The sequence below is a fragment of the Pyrgilauda ruficollis genome, unplaced genomic scaffold (assembly GCF_017590135.1).
Source record: "Pyrgilauda ruficollis isolate IOZ18807 unplaced genomic scaffold, ASM1759013v1 scaffold19, whole genome shotgun sequence".
Classification (NCBI taxonomy): domain Eukaryota; kingdom Metazoa; phylum Chordata; class Aves; order Passeriformes; family Passeridae; genus Pyrgilauda; species Pyrgilauda ruficollis.
In genome coordinates this window covers 8,608,231-8,634,083 of record NW_024518095.1, presented here as the reverse complement: position 1 = coordinate 8,634,083, position 25,853 = coordinate 8,608,231, and the positions used below count along the sequence as shown (strand labels likewise).

Sequence of the window (25,853 nt, the reverse complement as noted above, 5' to 3'; positions counted from 1 at the left end):
AACACTCAATATTTATGTAAAAAACTGAGTAACTTCAGTTGAGCATGTTTGTATTCATTACATACACTATGCCTATTCCAGACAGGAGGAAAATAAATCCAAGTAAGAATTTCTAATGCATTGAGTACATTTTGTTGCATTAAATTAATATAGTAACTTATAATTAGAAAAATTATGAAAACTTATACACTAAAAAAAAATCTTTCAAGAATTTGAAGCAATTAGAACTTTAAAACTAGAGCACAGTTAACACTGATGACTAGTGCAGCAAGTCTTCATTTTCAAAACAGACTTATGTATGACTTTTCTTCAAAAAACCAAAATTTTCCATTTCACACAGTACCTAAGTGAACAGCAGATATATATATATATATATATATATATATATATATATATATATATATATATATATTTACCACAGTGTTATTCTGCAGGATTTAACTTTTCTTTCCTAGCATGAAATATTACCTAGGTGAACCAAATAAGCATTGCCAGCTCAGCAGGAAGGTTGCTTTGTTGCCATCTCTACAGGAGAGACAACCTAAAAATGTAACAGGGCATCTGCCATCATCCAAATCTTACGTTACAACCAATCCTCTTACAATTCAGAAACATAGCTTTGCTTTGTATCTGAAAAAGACAACAGCTTAACCAAATCTTTTTTTTCCCCCAGCTACTAGATAAGGCAGAGATAAAGACAGTTCATTGACAGAGTTGAATTCATATTTTATGTTTAGGAGTTGAAACAATTCCTAAAATCCCTAAAGTTTGATGAACATCACTTCCTTCAAAATCATATCACGGAGTTTTCTGTATCATAGTGTAAACTGTGGAAAAAAGGATGATTTTAGAGAATATGCAGACACTGACCACTTTGGAAGTAAATCTTTAACAGCAAATCACAGCAAAGCACATAAAATCTGAATACTTAGCCAATACAGTCAATTGTCTGCAGCCTGGACACAGATTCCCAATCTTAAGACTCAAAACTTATTACTCATTATTATCTATGCAACTCGACAGTTGCATTCTGGCTCACAGTAGCATGCTGGCTACTTCAAGTGCCATTCTATGGGGGTAACTCTTACCTGGCATTGTGAGTGCCTTGTTTATGACTGTAACCTGCACAGTAACCTTTGGGTTCCTATGTCAAAAAGCTATCAGGAATCAGGAGAAAAGAAAACCTGGATTTTGTGAATTACAGTAATCCTTGATTCCCCTGGTGATTTGGACCAAGGCAATGCAAATAATGCTGTTACACACTACGCTTGGCTGCAAGGTAAACATGAAAGAAGCAAGGTAGCAGCTAGGAACTGGAAATAATTCTATCAGGGTTCTGGAATTTCCGCGCAGCGCTAGGACACCGGAACATAAATGCAGAAGAGTACTTTTTCCTAATTACTCTAGAAAGAATGATTTAGAAAGAAATAACGCAAGATTAAGAGAATGCAACACAGGCTTACACCAAGAACTGGGCAAGTTACCAACAACAAGAAAACAACTGACAGCCTGAAGTAGGAGACCTTTAGAAGACCTGCAATGAGTGAATGCAAACCAGCTATCTGCTGGAGGGGGCATATTCTCCATTTCTAAACGTTTAGCACAGCAGTTTAAAAGACTGCCATTTAAAAACCTGTCGATATTAAACACAATCTCTTTTGATATGCACTACCACAAACAATAGTTTCAGCAGACACACACTCAGGCGCCTCTCTAACTGGACAGCAGGCTGCCTGAACAAAGCTCCCTGTGCCCAGGCACCACACAGCCGGCTCAGCCCCAGCAGGACCAGCTGCAGTGGTGCTGCACTGGGGGGAATTTGCCCAGCGCGATTCATTTTGCATCAGCAGCTAAACTAGAAAGAAATCACACCTAAGACATTTACACGGTATCTCTTTTCAGAGTTAACAAAAAATAGTAACATACAAAATAGAAATTACTCCCCCCACCTTGCTGGACAGAAGAGAAAGCTCAACTTTTAAATTCTACAATGATCTAGATCACCTGCCTCCCACTATTAGAGGAACAAAAATAAGCATAAAAATCTGAAAAATGAGGCTTTTAAGTTCACACTTTAAAAATGAACCTTCCCTAAATTCATACACCCTCACAAAAATTTTAGGAATATACTTTAAATTCTTGAAACTACTATGACTTTTTTAAACATATGATATGACAGATTGATAATAAAGTAGCAACATAACATTTTGAGCCTAGAGTATAAACTGCATTCACAAATGGTTTCAACATTTCCCAAGTGTTAAAATATTTTCCCTTTTTTGATGAAAATATTTATTCCAGGAAAATTTAATTTTTCAATGATGAGCTGCTGTTAAAAAACCTCAACAGCCAGTTAAAAGAGAGAAAGCTAACTGAAACCCAAGTGCACTTGTTTTTTGCTATTTTGATCTTTAGTGACAATGGCTCTTCTCCACCTGAGTCAGGAAAACCAGTAAGAAGGCAGTAGAGCAGAGACCTGATGTCACTGATTTAAAATAGGCAAGTTGCAAACACTAGATTTCAGGTTGCTCCATCCAGTTTCAAGGAGCCATTTTCAAGCAAGACTTGAGCCAAAATTGTTAATTTGCTAAAAGAGAAAGGTCATTCCGCTGCCCACTCTTTGCTCTCGGTTCCATGCTCCTGCTGCCTAACTCAAGCCAAATTAGGTACTTGGAGCGGTGGTCACACCACGCCCACTCCTCTCATGACAGCAAAGGGGCAGCGGGGATCAACAAGAAACGGAAAAAAAAACTATCTTTTAGTAGTACAGCAAGCCAAATCTGTTTCTCCAGTGAAAACACAGGTTCCAGAGGAACTGACATAGGGAAAGTGAGCCAACAGAAGGTAGCAGGTACATTTCTGCACCTGCTAATTGTTAATTTGACTAAGTAATCATGGACAACTCACTTCACCTTTTAAATAACCAAAAAGTTGGGCTGACAGGTTAAAAAAATTATTCTGCTTAAAAATTGCTAGAGTTGGCTGGTATGGAAGGTTGCAAGACAGACAAATTTTGTTCATCTGTAAGAATGATATTTGGTTCCCCCATTCCTACCAAGGATCACTTCTTCTAGATGAGCTTCCCACTTCAGTGACTATCCTTTGATAAGGCTCTAATCACTCATGTGCATCTGTGACCATTTTGTCATTATTCATTAGTCACAAAATGTGCAGACTGCTTGCACAGATGCACAAGTAATGCAAAGTAGGGAAAAAAAGCCTCAAAAGAGAACAATGCTTTAAAAACAACAACAGAAAAAGACATGTTTTGGTAAAAAAAAAAGAAATAAGAGGAAAAAAGCAAACCTCCTTTGGAAAACAGGACCAATAAGATGGGGAAAGAGATGATAATGCAAAATATGAAATATAACTCCAAAGGAAAAAGTATGAAGTGCAAGGGAGAGAAGGGAGGGGGGGAAAGTGTTTATTCTTGGAAACTCTGCTAATATCAGCATTCCCAATCAGTCCTCATAATCAATTGCATACATAAAGTTATGCTCATTTCCCCTCAATACTCAAAGTTTTTAATCGTTTCCAATAAAAAAAAATTAATGAAGGATCCTCTTTTAAAGATCCTCTTCCTTCCCCTACTCCTTTAGCTAACTCTGCAACTCAAAAAGTTGCAGAAACTGAGGCTAAAATGTATTAATATTGGAGAGAATCACAATTAACTAAGTTATGCATGACAGAGTAAGATGACCAAGACTGAATTATTCTGAGAGAGCAATTTCATAATTCACAATTACACATAGCAGGAGGACATGAATAGGTCAATATGCCTTCTTGGACATAAGGAAGGGAGGAAAGAACTGCTGCTTACAGCTGCCACACATGGCTCTGGGAGGCACTAACAGATGGCTAGGACTGCTTTTCCTTTAACATTATGCAATGTTGCTGCAAGGAAGAGATACCATGATCAAAATCAGACGCTCAAATTCTGAATGGTGACCAAGATGATTGAGACTTAAAGAGAAAATACTAACAGGTTTCAAAATAAAAACTTAGAAATAGGAGTATTACCTTCCATAAAATATCGCATACTAGTGCATCCGTTTCTTAATAGAAGCAAAATAATTTCTTATTTAATTGATGACTACACTATTTTCCTATCTGGCTGTAGTCAGAGAATCATAATCAAATTGGATGTGACTGCAACTGTTTCAGGGAAGCTAAATAATAATCCTGATGTATGTGTGTTACATTTAGCAGGGACTACTGGAAGTTAGTATTAAATAATTCCTTCCCCCATATTTGTGTGTTGTTTCCCTGTACTTCATTTACTACAATATAGTGGTTTATAGTTTTCTCTCCCAGTTTTCCTCCTACTTCTAAAAAGGTGCAAGAATCTATACAGACAAATTTATATATAGTTACTTGTATATTATCAACACCCACATTAATTTATATGCACAAAGACTAGTCACTCATGAACTAACATTAATGGAAAAATGCTTCCAAAATAAACAAGCAAATTGATCAAACAAAAACAACAAAAAAGAGATACTGCTGGTATTTTAGTATTTTTAATGAAGGATCCTCTTTTAAAGATCCTCTTCCTTCCCCTACTCCTTTAGCTAACTCTGCAACTCAAAAAGTTGCAGAAACTGAGGCTAAAATGTATTAATATTGGAGAGAATCACAATTAACTATTTACAGGCATAAGGGTAGCTTTTTCTTCCCTAAAAACCAGCTTCTCCCAACATTTACTGCTGCAACAGCTCATCTGTTGACTGCCATCAAGTGAGAACAGTCTGATCCTTCCCATATTCACACAAACACCTAGCCCAGAAAGTTAAGAGTTCTCTAGGGCTATGTAGGTTCATAACTTTGAGGAGCCAGAATGTTCAGCAGCTATGAGCTGTTAGATTGTCCGGACCAGGATGATTCATATACACCTTCAGTTTAGCTAATCTGTGATAGAAAATTTCCACCTAAACCAGACTACGTTCTCCATGGAAAAAAAAAAAAAATAAAAAAAAAAAAAAGCCACACCATTTGTTTTATTAACTGATCACATTATGCGTTTAAAAAAAAGATCCATGTTTGGCTTTCAAATATATACCATCAGACTTGCCTTACTTTGATCCTTAACCATTAACATTAGGATTCTCCCTGCCCCTATTATAGCACTGAATTACACAAAATGAGTATGACATGATAAAATAAGCTTCTATTCAATGATATTTCTGTTACTGTTTTCCATTACTTTTTACATTTTACTGCATTTTGTGAAGTCTGTTTAGTTTACCTCCTGCAATTTTGGTCGAATTGCACAGTTTCTTGACTAAAAGAGAAGATGTATTTATGAAAATCCCTAGAGAAGCTAATTATACAATACATGAACAATGGAAAGAAATCTTTGCCTAATACTCAATCTTTTTTTAGTCAGTATACAGTTTAAGTAGACAATGCTCTCTTTAAAAAGTGGTGAAAAAGATTGAGAAAAACCTCACCTCAAACACCATAAAGCAGTCCTTTTGCTGCTACAGATTTCCACCCACGTGCAAGTCAGGCATCATACAGAGACCATAATCCTGCATACTCCCCAACACAGATCTGATTTTTTACATAACGAGTTAGAGATGCTCAACTAGAGCCCTTAATCCAACCACTCTATGCAGAGGTCACAGCTCATGATTCAAAGCACAGCTGATAATGATAAGTTTTGTTTCTTCAAAACAAGCACCCACAACCCGTCAACTGTTTCCTAGTAATTTCCTTGAAGATGCTCCTAAACTGAACAGTGTTATACTTTAGGAAGCCATAGCTTCACAAAAAAAGCTTTTCAAGAGGCTTTGTATTTGCACATACAGCATCGAAAGCAAGCACTATTTCGAAGAATCACATTTATTAGCATCTGTAATGATTTAAAAACTTAAAAAATTAAAATGCTACGGTGTAAAGCTCATTATAAAGCTTTTGTTTAGCCAGCAACTTACACTAACATGTACATTTATCTTTTTGGCTTTTTTTGCAAGGAGCGTTGCATTATGTTCTTAGCCAAAAATCTCAGGACTTTGGCAAAAATGAAACTATTCCTTTTCCAAGTGATTTACACAGGTCTAGGTCTCACAATACACAAGCTTACAGAGCCATCAACCTGAAAAAAAAAATCTCTGAAAGACCTAGCATTAAGAGTCAGTCATGAGATTAATGTAAAGCCATTTACATATTTCACTCTTTTAAAGTGCTAAACTTCAAAAATGCACCCAAGTATGTGTCTAGCCCAACACTGATACCCAGCTACTTGGAGAAAAAACAGTCCTCTTTTTCAAATTCACAGAAAAAGATATTCTTAAAAGTCTTTTTCAAAGGTAAATGCTTTTTCCCATCAAGAATTATATCACCAGCAAGTGCACATGACAGAATGAGCAGTCAGCCTAGCTACAGATGCCCTTTTCTCCTTGGCAGATACAGAGAAAAAGTTAGAAGTTGTACTCAAGCCTTACAAAAATTTCAATTCATTACTCCCATCTCAACTTTTTAGCAGCCCATGGAGTCTCTCATCAACAGCCAGTGGAGCAAACTCCCATTCCCACTTATAATAAATACAGGTTGGTTAACCCATCACACCTAGGAAGTGCATAAGAGGTATTTCTAGTCATGCTGACAGACAATCTTCTGCAGCAAATGAGACAGCTCAGTGAATCCATGGTCTAACACTGTAGAAGGGTCCTGTTCTCTCCAACGCCTCACTTTCCAAACAAGGACTGCCAGCTCACCATCTACCTTCTGTCAGTGTTTTAGTGCACTTGACCCTTCCATAAGTAGGCTTAGTGAACTGGCAGAAAGTTATTCACAGCAGTTTTTTTACTGGATGCATTTTCTACTGATTTACTTCCCTGAACTGGCTCATCCTGGGACCAGAGAAGCACCACCCTCATATGAGTGCAGCTGGAAGCACCTAAATCACAATCAGCTTAAGACAAGCTAAAAGTGATCTGCAATCAGGCAGATGATCACACTCCTGGTCCTGGCTGCACCTTCTCCATTAGCTCTTACCCATTCTCACAACAGCACAGCAAAGGTGTCAGAGCAGGCCACAGACTCACCAAGCAAGTACCACCCCAGATCACCTACTGGCCACACAATTGCAAAGCTCATCCCAAGAAGGGTGAGGAGCTGTGTCTGGGTTCCACCACGGCTTGAGACCAGTTTAAACTCAATCATAAAAAACACATCCTTCAGATGCATCAATGCATGTGTTCTCAGAGTACACTCTGATGTCCTCCCTCTCTTGCTACTGCACTCTCTCCTTCTTGAGTCATCTTCTCCTGATCTTGAGCAGCTTTCCAAGCTCTGACCATGGTATTCCCACTACCCTCCACTTTTGGTACCTCCTCCCTTATAGAGAGAGTCATGGAAACACTTCTACATACCTCAGGGCATCCTACAAATGTAGGAAGAAATTACTAGATCTCAAAATTGTACAATTGTAGTCTAATGATACACCACATACTGGATGTGACAGGCCCAAAGCTTCAATTCAGCCAGGCTCCCTTTAACTTCAGAAAAAGCTTTCTACTTCGCTCCACAGTCTCATTTGTAACATACCCCAGTGTTTATCTCAACTACAAGGATACCATGGAAGTCAAATCTTTATCTCATGCCGTCTTGGAAAAGCCACAGAGGACAGTGTGCATGCTGAAATATCACTTACTGAGGCTGCTCCTATCTAAACATGTCAGTACCAATGGCAACATTGTCCAGTTTTCAAGGAAACGGCAAACAAACATTTTCCTCCTTAATTCTGGAAATTTTCTTTCACATTCATAAAGTCTTATTACTTTCCTAAGCAAACAGGCAAACAGTGAAACAAGCACTGTTGAAAGACTGATCCGTGAAATCTGAGGGAAATAAGGCCTGTGCTTAATGAGTAAAAGCAAACAATCAACACAAATTTGGATCAAACCAGACATTTATCTCTTATGCATTAAGAGGGCCTGTGTCAAAATAAATATTTAACTTTAAAATAAATTACTGCCCAAATCAGAAGATACATAGAACAAAAATTTTAAATAGTTGAAAACTTGTTTAAGTGTTTCACTAGATGGCCAAGAAGCCACAATTTCATCATTGAGAAAAAGACCAGAGTGCTGCAAAACTGCACCATTTACAAAGGCAACTGTAACAAAAGAACTGTAAAAAAATCTTGTAAGAATTGCAAGTGAACCATTGGCAATGATCATGACAAATTAGAAAAATATGAAAAAACAAAATACTAGCAGAAGGATACAATACCTCCCTAACCGTAGAAGAGCAAGCACCATCCTAGCAATAAAAGAAATTAACAAAGTTGTCAAGATTACAAAGTAAGAATGAGAGAACTGTCAATAAAAACACAGAACCACAAAATTTGAAAACGTTTGGTAAGTGCAGAACAAAAAGAAAATTTAAACTGCCCTGATAAAATGCTTTCTGTAGAACAACGACTATTAGACTTCTGTAAATTCCAGGTTGTTTAAGTCAACCATATAGTCCAAAAGATATAAATATTGCTATTAATTATGCCAGAAGAAACTTCTGCAGTCTGGATACAAAATGACATGGGCTATAAACAGTTACCATTTTAAGTTATTGCTGCCTTTTCTAGATTTTGATGCAAAACTGACAAAAAAGCAAATACTAATAATATAGCAGTCTACAAAGACTTGTACCATGGCTTCAGGTAATTAAACCTGTCACTTTCTTTTGATAAAAGAAATTAGTAGCAATGGTCAAACACAGTTAATGTCCAAAGTGCTTGGGTTAGTAGTGTCTGATATTTTGATTAAGAAGTTAGAATACAATGAAAGTTAATGTGGTCTATCTTGCAAGTATTAAAAGCTACAGGTGAGCAAGGTTTATTATTATGATTTGCTTTGTGACTATTATACCTACTCTCCTAGCTAAGGAATATGCTCCCAAAAAACCTTGTTTTGGTTTTTTCAGTAGCTCCCATTTTTAAACCCCCAGAGAAGTGCCAATGTGAAAACACTAAGCATCCTTCAGAGGCTGTACCTTGACCCATCCTATTTTACCATTGCAACCCAGAAGTAAACAACAGTAAGAGATAATTCTTACTGGGAGGGGAGGGTGGGGAGTGTGTGGAGAGAGAAAAAGGGAAACAACTAATACTCTCTGATACAACTTAGGGAATGTTGGGACAGGACAAAATTAGGGGTTTTTAAATATCAAAAAAAGCCAAGTCCTATGTAAAATAAAGACCTATCCTAGAAACTCCCTCGAAGGGTTGGTCATTATCTGAGTACAAGTTTCCAGTGTGACGCAGCTCCCAACAAGACCAGTACAAATATATCTGTGGGGAATGATGAGCAGGAATCATAGCATGGCCTTGGTTGGAAGAGACCTTGAAGCCCATCTAGCTCAACCCCTCTGCTGTGGGCAAGGACACCTGTCACAAGAGCTCAGAGCCCCATCTAGCCTGGCCTTGAAGACTTCCAGGGATGGGTCATCCAGAGGGTGTTTACTGCCACAGCCAGAACAGTGCACTGCTCCCAAGTTCCTGCAACAGCTACTGCACTGAGAGCAAAGCCATCAAAACACTGAAAGAACAAATGAACATGAGAGACTCAAAAGGGTCAGGAGGACTGCAGACCATAACAGTAGTGTAGGGATCTGATAATCATCAGCATATTAAATAGATACAGACAGACCTATATTTGAATAGGTATCTTGCAAGATGTAATGAACAGAAATAAATTAAATTCAGACTAGAAATATGTTTAAGTCTTAAACAGACTAATTAAATTTGAGGGCAACTTTCCCAGTTACACAATATGACCTATTAACATAGGATTTTATTTTCTTTTTTACTTTATAATTAGCACTCTGGCAATAAAAATAATTAGTTAAAAAACCTTCAGCCTGTGATATAAGGTTGGATTAGATTCGCAGTCCTCTCCATCCTCAGCCTCTGAATCTACCCAAGATACACCAAGCAAGGCTCAACCTTCAATATCAAGCATGCTAATTTATCTGAGACTTCACAGTTCTGTTGTCCTTTCTTAGCAGTATAATAAGTGATACCTGATCTTTGAATGAGCTCACAAATGCAAGACTAGTCTCTGGAGTGATCCTGACTAAACAACACAGTAAGTTCTGCATCTGTATAGGACAATTAAGAACAATCTGCGCTCCAGGACAACCCCAACAATATCTACAGAACTCCACAGAGAATAGAGCTGGATGGTCAAGTCAGGCCTTTCACTGAAATTTTGAATGGAAAAAATTAGAGCAAAGTTATTCATAGGAGGTTTACTTGTTTTCTTCAAATCACCAAGAAGGAATATAAGTATGTATGCTTCTAACTTCCTTGATAGTTATAAATTGAACGACAAGGAGAGAAACAAAAATAAGAATGATGGCTTCCATCTCGAAAATTTCCTGTCAAACAGAGGCTATAACTGTTAAAACTGCTTTTCAACTTTGCAGGAAGATTGTTCTTGGACAAGATTTTTTTAATGCCAAGAGGTATCTGTAATAAACAATAACTTCCATCTTTCTCAAACATATCCCACACCACCTGATGATGGTAAATACACTACACTGAAGTAACAAACCAGATCTTCCTTCCCAGTAATAGTTCTTACCATTTAGGAAGAGATGCAGCTCTTAACAGCTGCAATACCTTTGGCAGTTTGGACCATACTAGACACATATCTAGAATATTTTCCAAATATAAAGGAGCACTACAAGCAAAATCCATTTTCTAAGATTCTTCTCCCTCCCTGTCCTTGAATTTCAGAACAAAACATCCAAACCTATCATCACCTACCACAGAAGAGTCAGGAATTCACTCTTATATAGAAGATCCAAGGAATGTAAAGTCAGGTCTGTCGGCCTATTAAAATAATTGAATCACAGGATAACTAATGTAATCAGCATGAGCAGCACCCCCACAGCAGGGCTACACTGTGTAAAAGGAAGCAGAGCCTGCTATTCTGTCACCAGAAACCTAAACACTGGGAGAAGGAAACAAACCAGCAGGGAGGGACTACTTAGCCCAGTGTTAGCCTGCCATGGCAGGGTGCTCTGCATCCCTCCTAATGGAGCTACCATATCCCACTGCAGGGCAACCACTGCCATGTCCATTCCGACACCTACACCCATGGGGCCCCCTTTGGTCAAGCATGTACTTCCCAATCCTGCTGAGAATTCCCAAGAATTCATGTATATGAATCAGAGTCACTCCAACACAGTCTACACTCCTCTATATTCACATACTTGACACACCACTCGGTTATCCATTTGTGGAATTAAAAAACCTGCATTTGGTCTATAGAAAGATCCCTGAACTCCAGCTGAAAACATCAACCGCTGGGTAATCCACTAATGCTCTCCTTCCTTCACTACAATGATTACCCACCCTCCATGTTTACCACTCGTGCTTTTAAATTTCATCCCATTCAACTTCACTTTCCAGTCACTGGATCTTGTTAAGCATAAACTGAATAAAGAACTGGATTTCAGTAAGAAAATATTCACATGGGGGAAAAAAAGATACCTCTCACTTTTTCAGATAATGTGAACAGGGCTTTTACAGGCCTTTTACCTACCGTAAGGCATTGTTAAAATAATTTTTAATTCTTTTCCATACTCTTCACTATTTAGTATTTTTAAAGACAAAACTTCATAATGAGCATTACCACATGTTCAGCCAAAAATCATCTCCTTGCTCTTATACATTTTTAAACAAAGCATTATGCTGAGAACTTCTGCTGAACTGCTTGTTCATATTTGTATCCTATCAGTCAATAACTTTTGGGATACAATCCCACGCATATGCTTCTTACCTTCAGTGCACTACTTTGAATACAGCTGCTCTAAGGTGTGCCTTGCTTTACCAGCATGATATCATGTGAATTCTAGATGATTTTGTACAGTTCCATCCTCCCTGCTTAGCACCCATCCATCTTGTTTGCTTGCAAATTTTATTATTGACAATTTTGATACTGTGTCCAAATCATTAAAGAAAAAAATCCAAGTCTAGCAGACTAACTCATCCAAGACTTTTAGGAACAACGAAATTCAGGAATAATCCTAACAACTATTTCTAAGATGTATCAGTTAGCCAGCAGTTCGACAAGCATTTGTCACATACTATAGGATCCTCCTACAAGTATCACATGTGCAATTAATATTATTTGTTGTACTTCACCACTAAAATGATCTTCAAAAGCTTTATTGTTCCACTGGCAATCTTACAGCTAGAAAGATGAGATCTACCCTGTCACACTAAACTGAACTTGTCATAAAGCAGAATAAATATCATTGGAAAGAACAGTCTATTACCTAAGTTCAGCCTGCATTCATGAGAGAGGAAGCAAGGGAGGCCCAAGAATTCTCCATGGTACCACACAAACCCGCTCAAAAGCACTCCCATCCTAAGTTTCCTAAAGCATTTACGTTTCCATCAGTTTCTACCTCTTCTTACCAAAATTACTGAATCATTTTAAAGGAATTCTTTCACAAATAAATAAATAAATAAATAATCTCCCAGCACAACAGTATTTAAGTAATTTTCACTATTCCTTCAAACCTCTTTGCTACAACATATTGTATTCATAGTATTTCATGGCAAAATGCAAAGTCTTAGAGCCCAGATAAAAACAAACACATCCCTTAGAAAAAAACAGGGATGTTTTTTGTTATACCGAACAAAAACCCCGCAAAAACTTCAAACAATTTGAAAGTAATCCAAATTAGTCAATACAAAAAAACAGTAGGAAGCAAAAGCCTCAGAAAAAAGGCATACAAAAATACCTGAAAAAGATACCAAAAATAAACAACAGCACCATGAAGCAAAAAAAAAAAAAAAAAAAAAAGGTTAAGATTTTGACAGTACTATAAAAAGCATCGGTTTTAAATGTACACAAATGCTGAAACTGATTATATGCTCTAACGTCACTACTTACATAAGGACATGGTGCTATTTTCTTAAAAAGTGGAAATCACCATGTATTAAGGACCCTGACCTTCAAAAACGACTGAACACAGATGCACTGCATTGTTCAGTGGGCAGGTCTGTGACAATACAGCTCTGCTACGGCACACAATCCCTAAGTTTTGAAAAGAGCATTTCTGGAGTGTCTGTTAACAGCCAGTCTGTCTCACCACCAACACGAAAAACATCTTTCTCTTTTAAAGTTTATCTGTACAAAGACTGTAGGGAATAAGGAAACACTCACTGAAATCCATGTAGACACTATCTTGTGAGTAAGATCTAGTCAGACACTCAGCATTTCTGGAAAAATCGAATAAAACTCCCTCCAAACTAGTGATGTTGATTACATATTAAAAGATTCCAGTTGATGTTACAGCACCCAATATAAATTCTGTTAATATAATAAATATAAATAATTTCCATTCCCATCTTCTGTGCAGACATTCAACTTTATGCATCAAAGGAACAGTATAAAATTCTACCAGATGAACTAGCTAGACGACCAATTTGAGAGATTTTAGTTTGCTAACAAGTAATTACTCAAAATTAACAAACACTAGTCTTCAATCTTTAAAATACAATGATTTTCTGACAAGCTATAAATGCTTTTTACTCCATTTTCCAGTCTTAGATTGCCAATCTAAAGTTTCCACAAGTTAAGAACACTTTCTTTCAAAGAACATCAACATCCTACAGTCTGGATCACTACTGAAAACTTGTGTCACTTCTGAAAATCATCAGACACCGCTACCGAGGGTACTGCATTTAGTCTGACTCCAGTTAGGCTGAAAAAACATGTAGCAACAGTCTACATACATCCCTTAAAATAAATCCCAAAAAAACAACCAACCAACCAAACCAAAACCACAAAAACGCCCCAACAAACAACAAAAAAAATCGAGACACTCACTTGGGGTTTATTGCTAGCTAATTAGAACAGCTTTCAGAACAGACTGGTCTATTCTAAAGCCATGAGCACACTTTAGAGAGGTAGAGCAGATAAGGTACACAACCGCATATAGAGGCCTATATAGCCTCTTAAGTCATCAAATAAACTAACAGACTTTTAAGACACTGTTAAAGGAAAAGATACCATCTGTTTAGCAAAAACTGGAGCCTGACATATGCACTTATCTGTTTTTTAGGCTGAAAAATCAATTCTTACAGTCCCTAACGTATCAGATGACAAGTCCACAGGTAAAAGCTTTTCTAAACTATTTAAAATACCTTTCAAAACAATCATGCTAGCCCTCAAGAATACACACAGGCTGCTGACAAAGGTGGGCGGCACAAAAGAAGGGTAAAGGAAATGGCACGAAACGACCTCTACATGTTACCTGTAAACATTCCTCCCACCGTCAACACACTGGGAAAAACCAGACGGCTCGCTCTCTAGATAAGCCCAGGCCACACAGGGAGCGCTGGGCTGGACGGGGCCAGCTCCGACCTGCGGGTGAGCTGCAGACCCGTGCCATCCAAACCCGATGGGAAACACTTACTGCCCCGAGCCGCTTCCCCCCGGGCAGCCGGGCCGGGCGGGCTCCGAGCGCGGCCGCTCAGGGGCCGGTGCGGCGGCACCACCCGGGGCGCCTCTGCCCCGCCGCTGCTTCACCCCCGGCTCGGGGGCGGGCGGGACTGCCGGCGAGGGCGCACGGAGGGCCGGCGGCGGACCTTGCACCGCTCTCCGCCACCCGCACCCGCGAGCCCCGCTGCCCCCCGCCCCACGGCGGGACGCCGTCCCGGCCGCGCCCCGAGCCCCGCTCCCGCGCGGCGCTCCCTGCGGGCGGGCCGGTCGCACCTCCGGGTGCAGGATGGGGACGCAGCCCGCCTCCTTCTCGTACTCCTCCAGCGGCGCCGCCATCTTCCTGCGAGCCCCGCGCCCGCTGCATGCCGGGTAGTGCGCGTGCCCGCCGCGCCCCGCGCGCCGCCGCTTCCTCTGGCGGCCCGGGCGGGAGGGAAGGAGCGGAGCGCGGCCAGCTGAGGGCACGGCGCGGTTATGGTGTACATACACACACAGAGATATATATATATGTATAGATACACACACGGCGTGTGTCAGGTGTGGTACGTGCGTGTGCACCCCCCGTGTCTGCGGAGGTACCGGCACCAGTTCTCCTGGAATCGATATTCGGTGTAGCGCAGGTTTGCGGAGATACCCCTCATTACAGGTTGGAATGTGAGCGAAGAGAGCCCCTCACCCTCCGCCTTTAATGGAGATATTTTACCATACTAAGCAGTCTATCCATTTTTCATTGGGAGTTACCTTCGTGCCTGATGGAGTAGCAAAGAGAGCATGGGAAGAAAGCAAGAAGGATTTAACTAGGTGTTTGCTCCCAGCTGCAGGAATGTTTGAAACCCCCCAGCCGTCCTGAGGAAGCAATTCCTTCCAGCCGTTTGTGCCTTACTGGGCCGCTGGTCCCTCACATCCCGACCTCACATCCCGACCAGATGGCTGCGGATCTGGGGACAAGTTACAAAATAGCTCTGTTTAGCTGGTCATTTCTATTCTCACAGGCTGCGTAATGTGCATTCAGTCAAGATCAGGAATCCTAAAGCGCTTTCTTTTTTTTTCTTTAATAAATTACATTTTAATCAAAAATGGTTTTGCAATTACAGAACGTTATTGCAGGTTTGACTACTGCTCTATATTGCTATATCTACGGTGCTCTCATTTGCCTTTGCGAGAAAGGGTCCTTTGGATAATACATTTTGTTGTATCATAATACATTAAGCTCATAAGCCTTAAACCCTACAATGATATTCTCATCATTACTCTTTCCTATCTCATACAAAATGTAACAGAGAAGCACTAATAAAATCTGATTGCAGCATTATTAAGATGTTAAACCATAAATGTCTTTTTTTTAATGTATTTAAATTCAAAATTGTGAAGAAGAATGACATAAGATTTAGAAAGCGGGGGTGTGAAACAGGTCTCAAAGCACATATTTGAAACCATAAGGGCTGAAGTGCTAAAAGAGCAGAACAAGACACTGAATATACAGGAGAGGATCTTTTTTTAACTGTCTATATTATTAAATGTACTGGGGCTTAGATATAATTTGCAATTTGATTTGCATGAGGAAGAGGGTTTTCAACCCCCCTACAACCTCCAGAAATAGAAATCCTATTAATCATGACAGTTCATCACTCCTATTTATAATGAAAGCAAGGGTGATAAAATAACTAAAAATCTTTATAGTATTTTTACTATTCAGATTATTTTTCCTTGGAACTCTGAAGAAGTTATGCTTTGTCCCGTAGCTCTGAACTGGATTGTAAACAAATATTCTGACATGTCTAGGTATTTATAGCCTGTTCGTCACAGATGTACACATTTGCAAACCAATTCTGTTCCTAGATATATCTGTACAGATGATTTTTGCTGTCTAAACTGGGGCCTGATCTGTGAGTATAGTTCATGTGCAGCCTACTATATTTTTCTTCAGAAAAGTGTCCCTTTTACTGCCAAGTAACAGCAGAACTAGAATATGGGATTGTGCTACTGTGCCTCTGCATTGGAGCTCCTCGTTCAAAAGCTAGCTGTGGTTCAGAAGTTTCAAAAGTTTTCCATACTTCAAGCATTCCCTGTCCTTTCCTAATCGACCTACAATCTAACATAATTACATGGAAATGTGATTCTTCATTGTTTTGTATTGTCATTACAGAGAGGTTATGGTCTGTGCAGAGTAAGCAAATGGCAGATACAAACCAAACAATCTGCTACAGTAACAAAGTTTACTCCTATTTCCCACGAATCTAAGAGGCTGTAAGGTTAGATGTTTTTCTGGACTCTGCCAAAAAAATTACTGTCTGATCTTAAGCAAGTATTTCACTTCTCTATGATTTGCTTTGCTCACTTGTAAGTCAAGAACTTTGTCATCTCATTCAGGGGGGTATTCTGGGAATTTATTACCATTTCAGAATAATTTTATCTCTCTGATTAAAGGTGCCTTGTAAATGCCAGGAATTGTTGTTGATCAATGGCAGGAAATGCTCTTCCGTGTGATTGCATTGAATGCTCCATAGCTGATGTGTGAAGTGCTCTCCCTATTGACCCAAGAGGTTTTATCCAGTTCTACTTAACTGCATGCATTAGGGACAAGTCTGTAATGTTGGTTAAACACCACGCATACTAGAAAATTATTTTAGGTCATATTCTCACAAAAAAAACCCCAAACAATTCACCAGTACCACAGATGCACCACAGATTTTCTTGCCTTTGTTTTACTTTATGTTTATCACTGTGAAAAGGGGCATAAGGTCTGGAGACCTTTTAATTTTCAGGTAAGCCAAACAACAGCCAAACTGGGAAGTAAGTAGCGCAAAGTCTTATGAGTCTCTATTCTGTGACATGAATTTTATCTTCTTTAACAAGTTATTAGGAAGAAAACCTTTTGGCAGAGACAAAACATATTTATGGAATACACATCTGTACACATGGTTCAGTGCTAGACATGACTGTGCAGCTTTTTTAGCTTCTGTGGTCTACTAGACTGTGAAATGTGACAGGGAAAGAAAAGACTTTTAACACACATTTCTTAGTAGTAGCTTTGTGCCATCAACACTTAAAACAACTAAAAGTGTGCATAAACAATGTTTATTTGCAACAAAATATTGCAATTAAAGCTAAATGTTTATTCTCGTGGCAGGTCTAAACTTAAAGTAAAAGTATTGGAATGTCTTAGTGCAAAAATAGGTAGTAAGTCAAAAGTACCTTACCTAACCCTACAAAAATGTGTATCTTTAGAACAGTTGTGCATGTCCTTCACTTGTCATACATAGTTTTGATTAATATTATTCTAATTAATAAATTATCAGATGGATTTGTCACCATACTGAGGTGCCTCTGAAATTTTCTCTTGCATAATTGTCACTTGCATAGTGACCCAAAAAACTAGATTCACCATCAAGGGCTAAAATATCTGGAGAAGCCATGTCATGGTCCTGTTCTCTGAGTATGTTTGCAGAGGGGCTATGAGTAATTATCTTTATTGCTCTTTACCTATGCTTCATTTTCTGCTCCCATTACTGTTTGAGCCTTGTGCTTTATGTATTGGAAATGACACCCACCTATCTAAAAGTGTATACCAAAATGAATGTATAAAAACTCATTCTGCATGTGTTTATCCAAGTCTATGGTTTCTCTCTGCATTCACTCCTACATGGAGAATATCCACTTCTCAGAGTTTGGACCAGTTTGGGTGACTGAAAGCCTGTGAGTTTGCATGACAGCTCCACAGAATTTGTCTTTAAAAATATAATCTGGCTGAAAATGCTCTCAAAGCAAGTGCATTAAGAGAATATTAAATATGCATGATTGAAAGCAGAAATCAGACAGTGAAATTCTTCAATACAGTGCCTCCTGTAGCTACAGGCACTGCTTCTGTTACAGTATCTCAGGGCTCTGACAGCTGTGTGGACATGAATGAAACCTGCGTGACCAAACCTGGTTTTGGTCCCAACTGGGTGCCCCACTCTCTTAAGAGGGGTGACTGTCCTGGAAGGCAGATCCATCAGATCTCGCTGTAAGTCTAGTCCTGAACCACTGCAGGCTTCAGCCCTCTCTTCTAGGGTAATGTGAGATTTCAGCATCCTGGGCTGAAAGCCACGGCAGTTCAGGAGAGGACTCATGAGAGGATCAAGTGTCCTTACTCAGCAGTGGCAGCATCTGTCAGCGGGGATGGCTGGGGACAGCAGCCGTGTGACCATGCAATGTGCTGCCACATGTCAGCCAGGGCTGCCGGACAAGGCAGCAGTGGGGGATGTGATTTCCCTCACTGTCTCTGATTCCCCTCACTACCTAGCGTGGTCAGGCTCTTCTCTACACAGCCAGTGCAGAGGATCAGTCACAGTGGCTGCATTGGGCAGTTTGTTCCTGAGCATCACCAAAGAGAGCCTGGCAATGCTCTTACAACAGTTTATATCAGTTGTTTCTGAATTCCAGGGGTGGTCATCTTGATTTACATTGTTGTGAAGAGAAGAAAGTCAGATGCTGTGTTTGTGCTATCCTTTACTCTTTGGCAAATAGCACTGTATATCGTGCCAGGCAGTTTTAGATACCATGAAGCAATCCTCCTAAAACAGGGGGGAAAATGTTGGAAAAATTTCACCTGAACTATCATCCCATGTCTGGGTCCTCGCTGTAGCCTGTAGCATACACAGCATGGACAGGGATCCTGAAAGGGAAAGTCACCTTCTTCTCTACTCCTCCTGAGTGTGTCTGTTGGGGGCAAGCTTCTTTTGATGGCATAGGAAGCTATAATATTGTCTACTGGTCTGCAAATGATAGGTGCTTTTATGGAACAGGAAGACTCTAAGGAAGTCTTCTCTTTTGCTACATAGCCTCTTGCTCCCTTGGAACCAGTCCAAGAGGTTGATAGTCTTAAAAAAGGCCTAATAGCAATGTTTGATATAAAACATCAGAAAACATATTTGTATAGTACAAATATACTATTTTGTACTATACAAAATAGTATATTTGTACTATTTTTCCCTCACTTTTCTTAAGAGAACAAACTTTCCATTTGACTACTGGAAGCTGGAAATGCCCTTCCAGTGGTGAAACTGTCACCCATTTCATTTAAAGGGAGCCTTTACTGCATGTAGTTTCCCACTGTATAATTGGACCCCAAATCCCTATATTAAATTATATTCAGGGAGAATTCCCCATAGAGTTGTTGAAATATAATGCTGATGACATAAGCACATAGAGAAAACAGGGACAATTTGCAAGACTTTAGACATCTATTAAAAGAAAAAAAAAAACCAAAACACTGAATAAATTGTATTTGTTGAATCCTAAATGTCTAAATTAATGCTGTGTTTTCAAAACAGTAAGCACATCAACCTGTGAATCCAATATCTCTTTCTGGAGAGATTCTTTCTGTTACTTTCTGTTGCTTTCAAGTAAGTTTTTTGTAGAATCATTACTTAGTATTTGAACATAGAGGCATAAGCAATAAACAGAAGCTGCTGCTAAGCATAGCACCCTTGCTCTCCATTTTTGGTGGTTTTGCATTGTCTATTTCTTTTCTGCCAAAATAATCTCATTAGCATGAAATATGTATAGCCCTTGAGTGACATAAAACAATCATATTATTTCCCTAGGTGATTGTCTTTGCTGATGCAATTCCACTGCTGACAAATTCTGCATTGATTTAAAAGTGCAGAAAATGAGTGGGGTTATCTAACTTGACTTTTTATTCCCGCTTTTTTTTTTCCCTTTAAGATGATGTGCTTCTGTTTCCCACTCACTGTGTTTTAAATATCTGATCTTGATACCATATCTTGATACTCAAGGATGACTTTGCTGCTCTCTTTTATGTCAAAGGACCATCCCTCCTTTCATTGTTCATTACAGTCAAAGTGGCTATTACTTTGTGTTCTCATTACTTAGACTAGGTAGATCTAATAGGTGCACTAAAATAATTTTTCACATACCTGAGTCTGTTAGCCTCCTGTGAGTTTTCCCCCAGAGCTTGTTCTTGGCACATTCAGTAACCTGCCACACGTGCCAGTTTGTTCTGCTAACACATCTGCCTGTGCTCATTTTTTGGGGAAACCCAGGACTACTGTGATGCAGCCTTGTACAACAGCTAACACTGGATTATGCTCCATATTTGTAAAGGAAAATGAACAGACTTGAAACTGAAGACTGGATTACATTTTATGAACTTTTTTTCCTTTTCTATTTTCATCTTCATTATCCTTTGTCCTGTCCCAGACCACTCTATATCTTTTGCATTGGGCTGATTATTCTAGCTGTCTTTGGAGAAGGTGCAGAATATATCCAAAGAATGAATTTTTGAAACACAGGCAGTTGCTGAGGCAGAAACTCACTGCCAAAATGAAAACCAGTGACAAACCAATAAAATAAAATTAATAGTAATTCCACTACTTTTAAAAGATACCATTGAGAATGAAGCAATAAATATTCAACAGTGGTTTTATGGAAGTACTGCATCCTCAGGAATTTAGGTAGAAGTGGGCTGAATGATAAAATAAGAGAAAAATAACAGTTAAGACTTTAATTTACAATCTTTGGTTGAAAGCCAATAAATGAATTATTTTTGGTACTTTATATCAAATGAAGCAAATATTTTCCCTGCTCAGATATAAAGCAATCTCTGAGGAACATGGTCGACTAACACCCTTCCCCTTTACAAATGAGAATTTTCTAGGTGAATTAAAATAATTTTCAGTAACCAAGGTGATGTCCAAACATAAAACAATAAGACACTTCTATAAATAGCATGGTCCTAGAAAACTACTGTTTTATAATCCTCTTGAGGAATTGTTGTCCTCATGGTCATGGCAGCGAATATGTAGAGCCCATTGTCAAGGGAGGTGTATTGCCAGGGATGGACCTGCTCATTCATCGAGCATGAAAAGTACTTTGCTTTCATGTAAGAGGAGAAAAAAGGAACAGTACAGGAAAACAATATAAAAGAGGGAAACTTTATCAAAAGTAGTAAAAAAGAAAATGAAATATTAAATTCAGAAAGTTTATGATATTGGAGAAGAGCAAGAGACAAGAAGATTGGTTGAAGGGACCTACAATAATCATCTAGTACAAAAGCATGATCACCTCCGGGATTGCTATTTGCTTTTCAAGGGAGATGTTTAAATTCTCTGTGGTTGGTTTTGTTTGAGTTTTTTGGTAGAGAACAATTAATTGGCTTATTGGAGTCCTTAAAGCATGCCATGCAGGTATTTTAGATTTATTATATTATTTAAATTAAGAACAGGCAAAATAAGCCAACAACACTTATGAAAGACTTCCAAAATTGTGATGGAAAATGTTGCATGAATTACCATCTTATTTTGATTTTTGCTGAATTTAAGGTGAATTAATAACAGTTGCACACAGGCAAGTACCCTAAGCATAGGAGCCAATATAAATTTGACTGTGTTTTAATAGGAAAGAGTGGTAACAGTTTTCTGCCCTTGACTAAGCAAGGATACATAGCAGCAATATCTTCCACTGACTCATTGATACAGGGGGAAAATGCTTTTGTTAGATTCATATGAGGACTGCCAGAATACTGAAGGTATGACCACATGAAGAAGTAATCCCCACAGCCAGTCTTTAAAATAATAAAGTAAGTAAAATACACCAAACATTCATAAGGTTTGGATGCAAATGGCTAATCTGAAATGCAAACTCAAACATCCCTAATATTCAATATACCATGTTAAACATCATGCTGTGTGATTATAAAAAAAACAAGCCTGGAGTTCAGAAAGCTGGATGTTTAGATGGTATGCTTGGGAATGATAAAAGACATCAAAATGTATAGGAGGTGCATAGTTGATATAGTCAAATCTTGAAGCTGTGGGGAATGAACCAGTGGCACTACAGGCAAAATAAGCCAACAACACTTATGAAAGACTTCCAAAATTGTGATGGAAAATGTTGCATGAATTACCATCTTATTTTGATTTTTGCTGAATTTAAGGTGAATTAATAACAGTTGCACACAGGCAAGTACCCTAAGCATAGGAGCCAATATAAATTTGACTGTGTTTTAATAGGAAAGAGTGGTAACAGTTTTCTGCCCTTGACTAAGCAAGGATACATAGCAGCAATATCTTCCACTGACTCATTGATACAGGGGGAAAATGCTTTTGTTAGATTCATATGAGGACTGCCAGAATACTGAAGGTATGACCACATGAAGAAGTAATCCCCACAGCCAGTCTTTAAAATAATAAAGTAAGTAAAATACACCAAACATTCATAAGGTTTGGATGCAAATGGCTAATCTGAAATGCAAACTCAAACATCCCTAATATTCAATATACCATGTTAAACATCATGCTGTGTGATTATAAAAAAAACAAGCCTGGAGTTCAGAAAGCTGGATGTTTAGATGGTATGCTTGGGAATGATAAAAGACATCAAAATGTATAGGAGGTGCATAGTTGATATAGTCAAATCTTGAAGCTGTGGGGAATAAGATGGTTTTTGGAATAAATGCAGGCGAACTGAGCTGTCACATTAAAGCTGACAGCCGTGCTATGCAGCTCTAATCTGCTGTGCAAAGATCTGGGTTAGGAGAGGATGGAAATCTACAGATGCACTATTCCAAGTCTGCGTTTCTGAGCTTTCAGATCAAAGTCAAAAACCATACCTGATCAGAAACATCAAAAACCGTGGGCAATGTAGATAATTCCAGAAAGAGGCAGATGATTTAACCCTCTTTCTTGATTCTTCTCTAAAAAAAAGGTCTCTAGATGCCGAGACATTTTCAATGCAATGACTGTGTTATCTCCCTTCAGATGCTGAAGTAACACAGTCAAAATAGCATCGATGATTCTTGCAGCTTGATGAGACAGACTTCCCTTGAATTGCTGCAAAGTTTAAGACTCTCATCCCCTGTTCTCGAGAGAATCATCACTTAAGAGATTTCCCAGCACTCTAACTGCACATCTTGATGGTAATTGGAAGTGGCAACACTTCTGAACTTGCAGGACCTTGGTCATCTTGGGTTTCATTTACTGCTGGTGCTTTTAGTGGTCCTTAAAAAAAAAAAAGAAAAAAAAGAAAAAAATTAAAAAGAAAAAAGGCTCACTCATGCTTTAATACAGTGGAAGTAAAAGGTTTGGCACACAGAATGGTATTTAATAGATGACTATATATCTGGGCTTTAAAACTGCTACAAATGGTCATATATTGTAGCAAAAGAAGTAAGGAGATTATTATATTAAAGCACTCTGCTGCTATTTTATAAGCTCTTTCTCCTAGGTTTCAGCAGTTGCTAGAAGCACATGAATGTTTCTGTCATGTCTTAGAAACAAATAACAAAACATGTCCATAGGGAAAGTTACACCATAAAACTGAATTTTAATAGAGCAGGAGGGGGCTGACAACAAAAAGAATAATTTCATCTACAAAGTTGCAGGTCGGCTTATTGCAGCTGAGAATACTCTGGCAGTTGTGTAGATGTGAGCTCCCCTGTGTAACACTAACCCAGTCCCTGCCTGTCTCACAGGGAGAAGGGGTAATTCTGTGAAGGTGAAATGACATGTAATACAGACCTAGTAGCCATATGCTTAGTTTCTTATGCATATTTTAATTTTGCTTGATAGCCGGTCTCTGGCATTCCCAGTTTTTAACTCAGTAATTTTTCATAGTGTCATGTCCTACAGCTTCAGGCAAAGGAGCAGAGCTGCTGCTGCCTGGGTACCCACTGAGCTGGTAGAGGGACAGCAGGGGGGCATCAGCAGCAGTCACCTCCCTGGGCATGGGGACAGGATGGACAGAGTTGTAGGAAGCTGCAGGCTCGTGCTGCTGTGGCATATCTGGAGCAGGGGCTGATGGCCCTGGGGGGCTGACATGGGGTGGGCAGTGTGGAGGAGCCCCAGGAGTGTGGGCAGGGACAGTCAAGGCTGGTGGTACCATTGGGATCCTCATGTACTGAGTAGGTCTATAAAATCCTCTCTTCTGACTCCGTTTTCCCTCACAATTGTATGGCAAATATTTTCCTACGTTTTCTGCCCAAGGTAGTGTACTGAAGCAGATAAAAACATAGATAAACAAAATCTAAACCTGCACCTTCTGCAGACAATTTCCCATCATCACAAGGTTGGTTCTGCCACTTGCAGAATATTAAAACCAAATACAGAGAATCAAACCCAGCTAAACTGCCTAAAAACCTCTCTATGCATTACTGTGTCAAGGAGGGACAGGCAGAGTTCTGCTGGATGGAGCAGGGCATAGAGAGCCCTGGTGTGGGCTGACCTGAGCTGGAACATCCCTCTGCTGCAGCATGGAGTCCTGTGCTGATGGAGCAGCACAAGGAGCAACACAGCAGCTCTCCTGCAGATGCCAGCTGGATAACACCCTAAGGCTCCCAGCTCCAGAATTAGCAGAGCCAGCTCATGTGAACCCAGCTTGGGGTTGGGATCATGCAGAGCCAGCTGTGCAAGTGGTCAAAGATGCACATAAGAACCAAGCCCCAAATATTTTCACAATGTTAGTTTTACAGGAGAGAGACAACAAATCAAAATAGATCTTCAATTTAAAGGAGAAAATGAAGAGAATTCAGACACTGTAAGGCAGTTGCCCCACAGAAGCACAACTCATGGCAAGCTAAGTCGTGTAAGTCACTGTGCTGTTGGGGTGGAAACTCACTCAGCCCTCACAGTTTGCCCTTCACAGATGTTCAGCTCCTGTCCTAAGACACAGGTAGATTCAAAGAGAAGGCAGATCGGAAATGCAAAGGAGCCACATGTAACTGTATTATTCTTTTAAAGGAACAATACAGGAAGACCCACAACATTGGGGTTGTGGTCATTCTAAACCTGAAAGCTATCTCTTATCAGGCTTGAGCACTTCAAATCTATGGTTATGTGCTCCTTTCTTACCAAGACATAGGTTTTCCTACACATAGACAGGTGCCAAAATCAGGAAGGAGGCAGTAGATAACCTTTGCAAGAAACTGGGTAGGGAAAAAACCCAAGAGTGAATCTGAAACATTAAATATTTCAATATTAACCGTGAGTATTCATCTCCTTCTCAAACTGCCTGCTTGGCAAGAATGAAGCATCTCAGAGATGCTGTCTGGTGAGATAGATGATTAATGAGCGACCTGGTCCAACTTCTCTCATGCACCCAAAGCAGATAAAAGCCAGTTTCTGTGGTGGTGAGAGAGACCCTACATCCTGCCCGTGAAAGTTAACACTGTTCAGACATCAACCTACCAGACACTTTGTTAGGATGGGAGAATTCATGAGTGACCCCCAACAGAGGCTACTGCCTTTGGCACTCCACTGGAGAGTGATATAATTTCACTCTATCACTCCTCTGAAGGATATTTTCAAAAATTGCTTTGGCTCCAAAGCAATGTAGGTGTTTCTGAATATAATACATTTATGCAAAAGGATGACAGCTTGAATCTGT

At 39.3% G+C, this 25,853-nt stretch overlaps 1 protein-coding gene across 2 annotated transcripts in view; it reads right to left on the bottom strand.

The window, feature by feature from the left end:
- Nucleotides 1–14,836, bottom strand: part of ZDHHC17 (zinc finger DHHC-type palmitoyltransferase 17) — a 64,857-nt gene extending 50,021 nt beyond the window's left edge. Inside the window, exon 1 of one of the 2 annotated variants that reach the window (XR_005954953.1) lies at nucleotides 14,745–14,823. Coding sequence is in view for 1 of the 2 variants with exons in the window: in XM_041465631.1 (XP_041321565.1) it covers nucleotides 14,745–14,807 (63 nt within the window). In the remaining variant the exon portion in view is untranslated. Of the gene's footprint in view, nucleotides 1–14,744 lie in introns of both variants that reach the window. The other variant, XM_041465631.1, reaches the window with a different exon arrangement.
- Nucleotides 14,837–25,853: the final 11,017 nt, after the last annotated feature.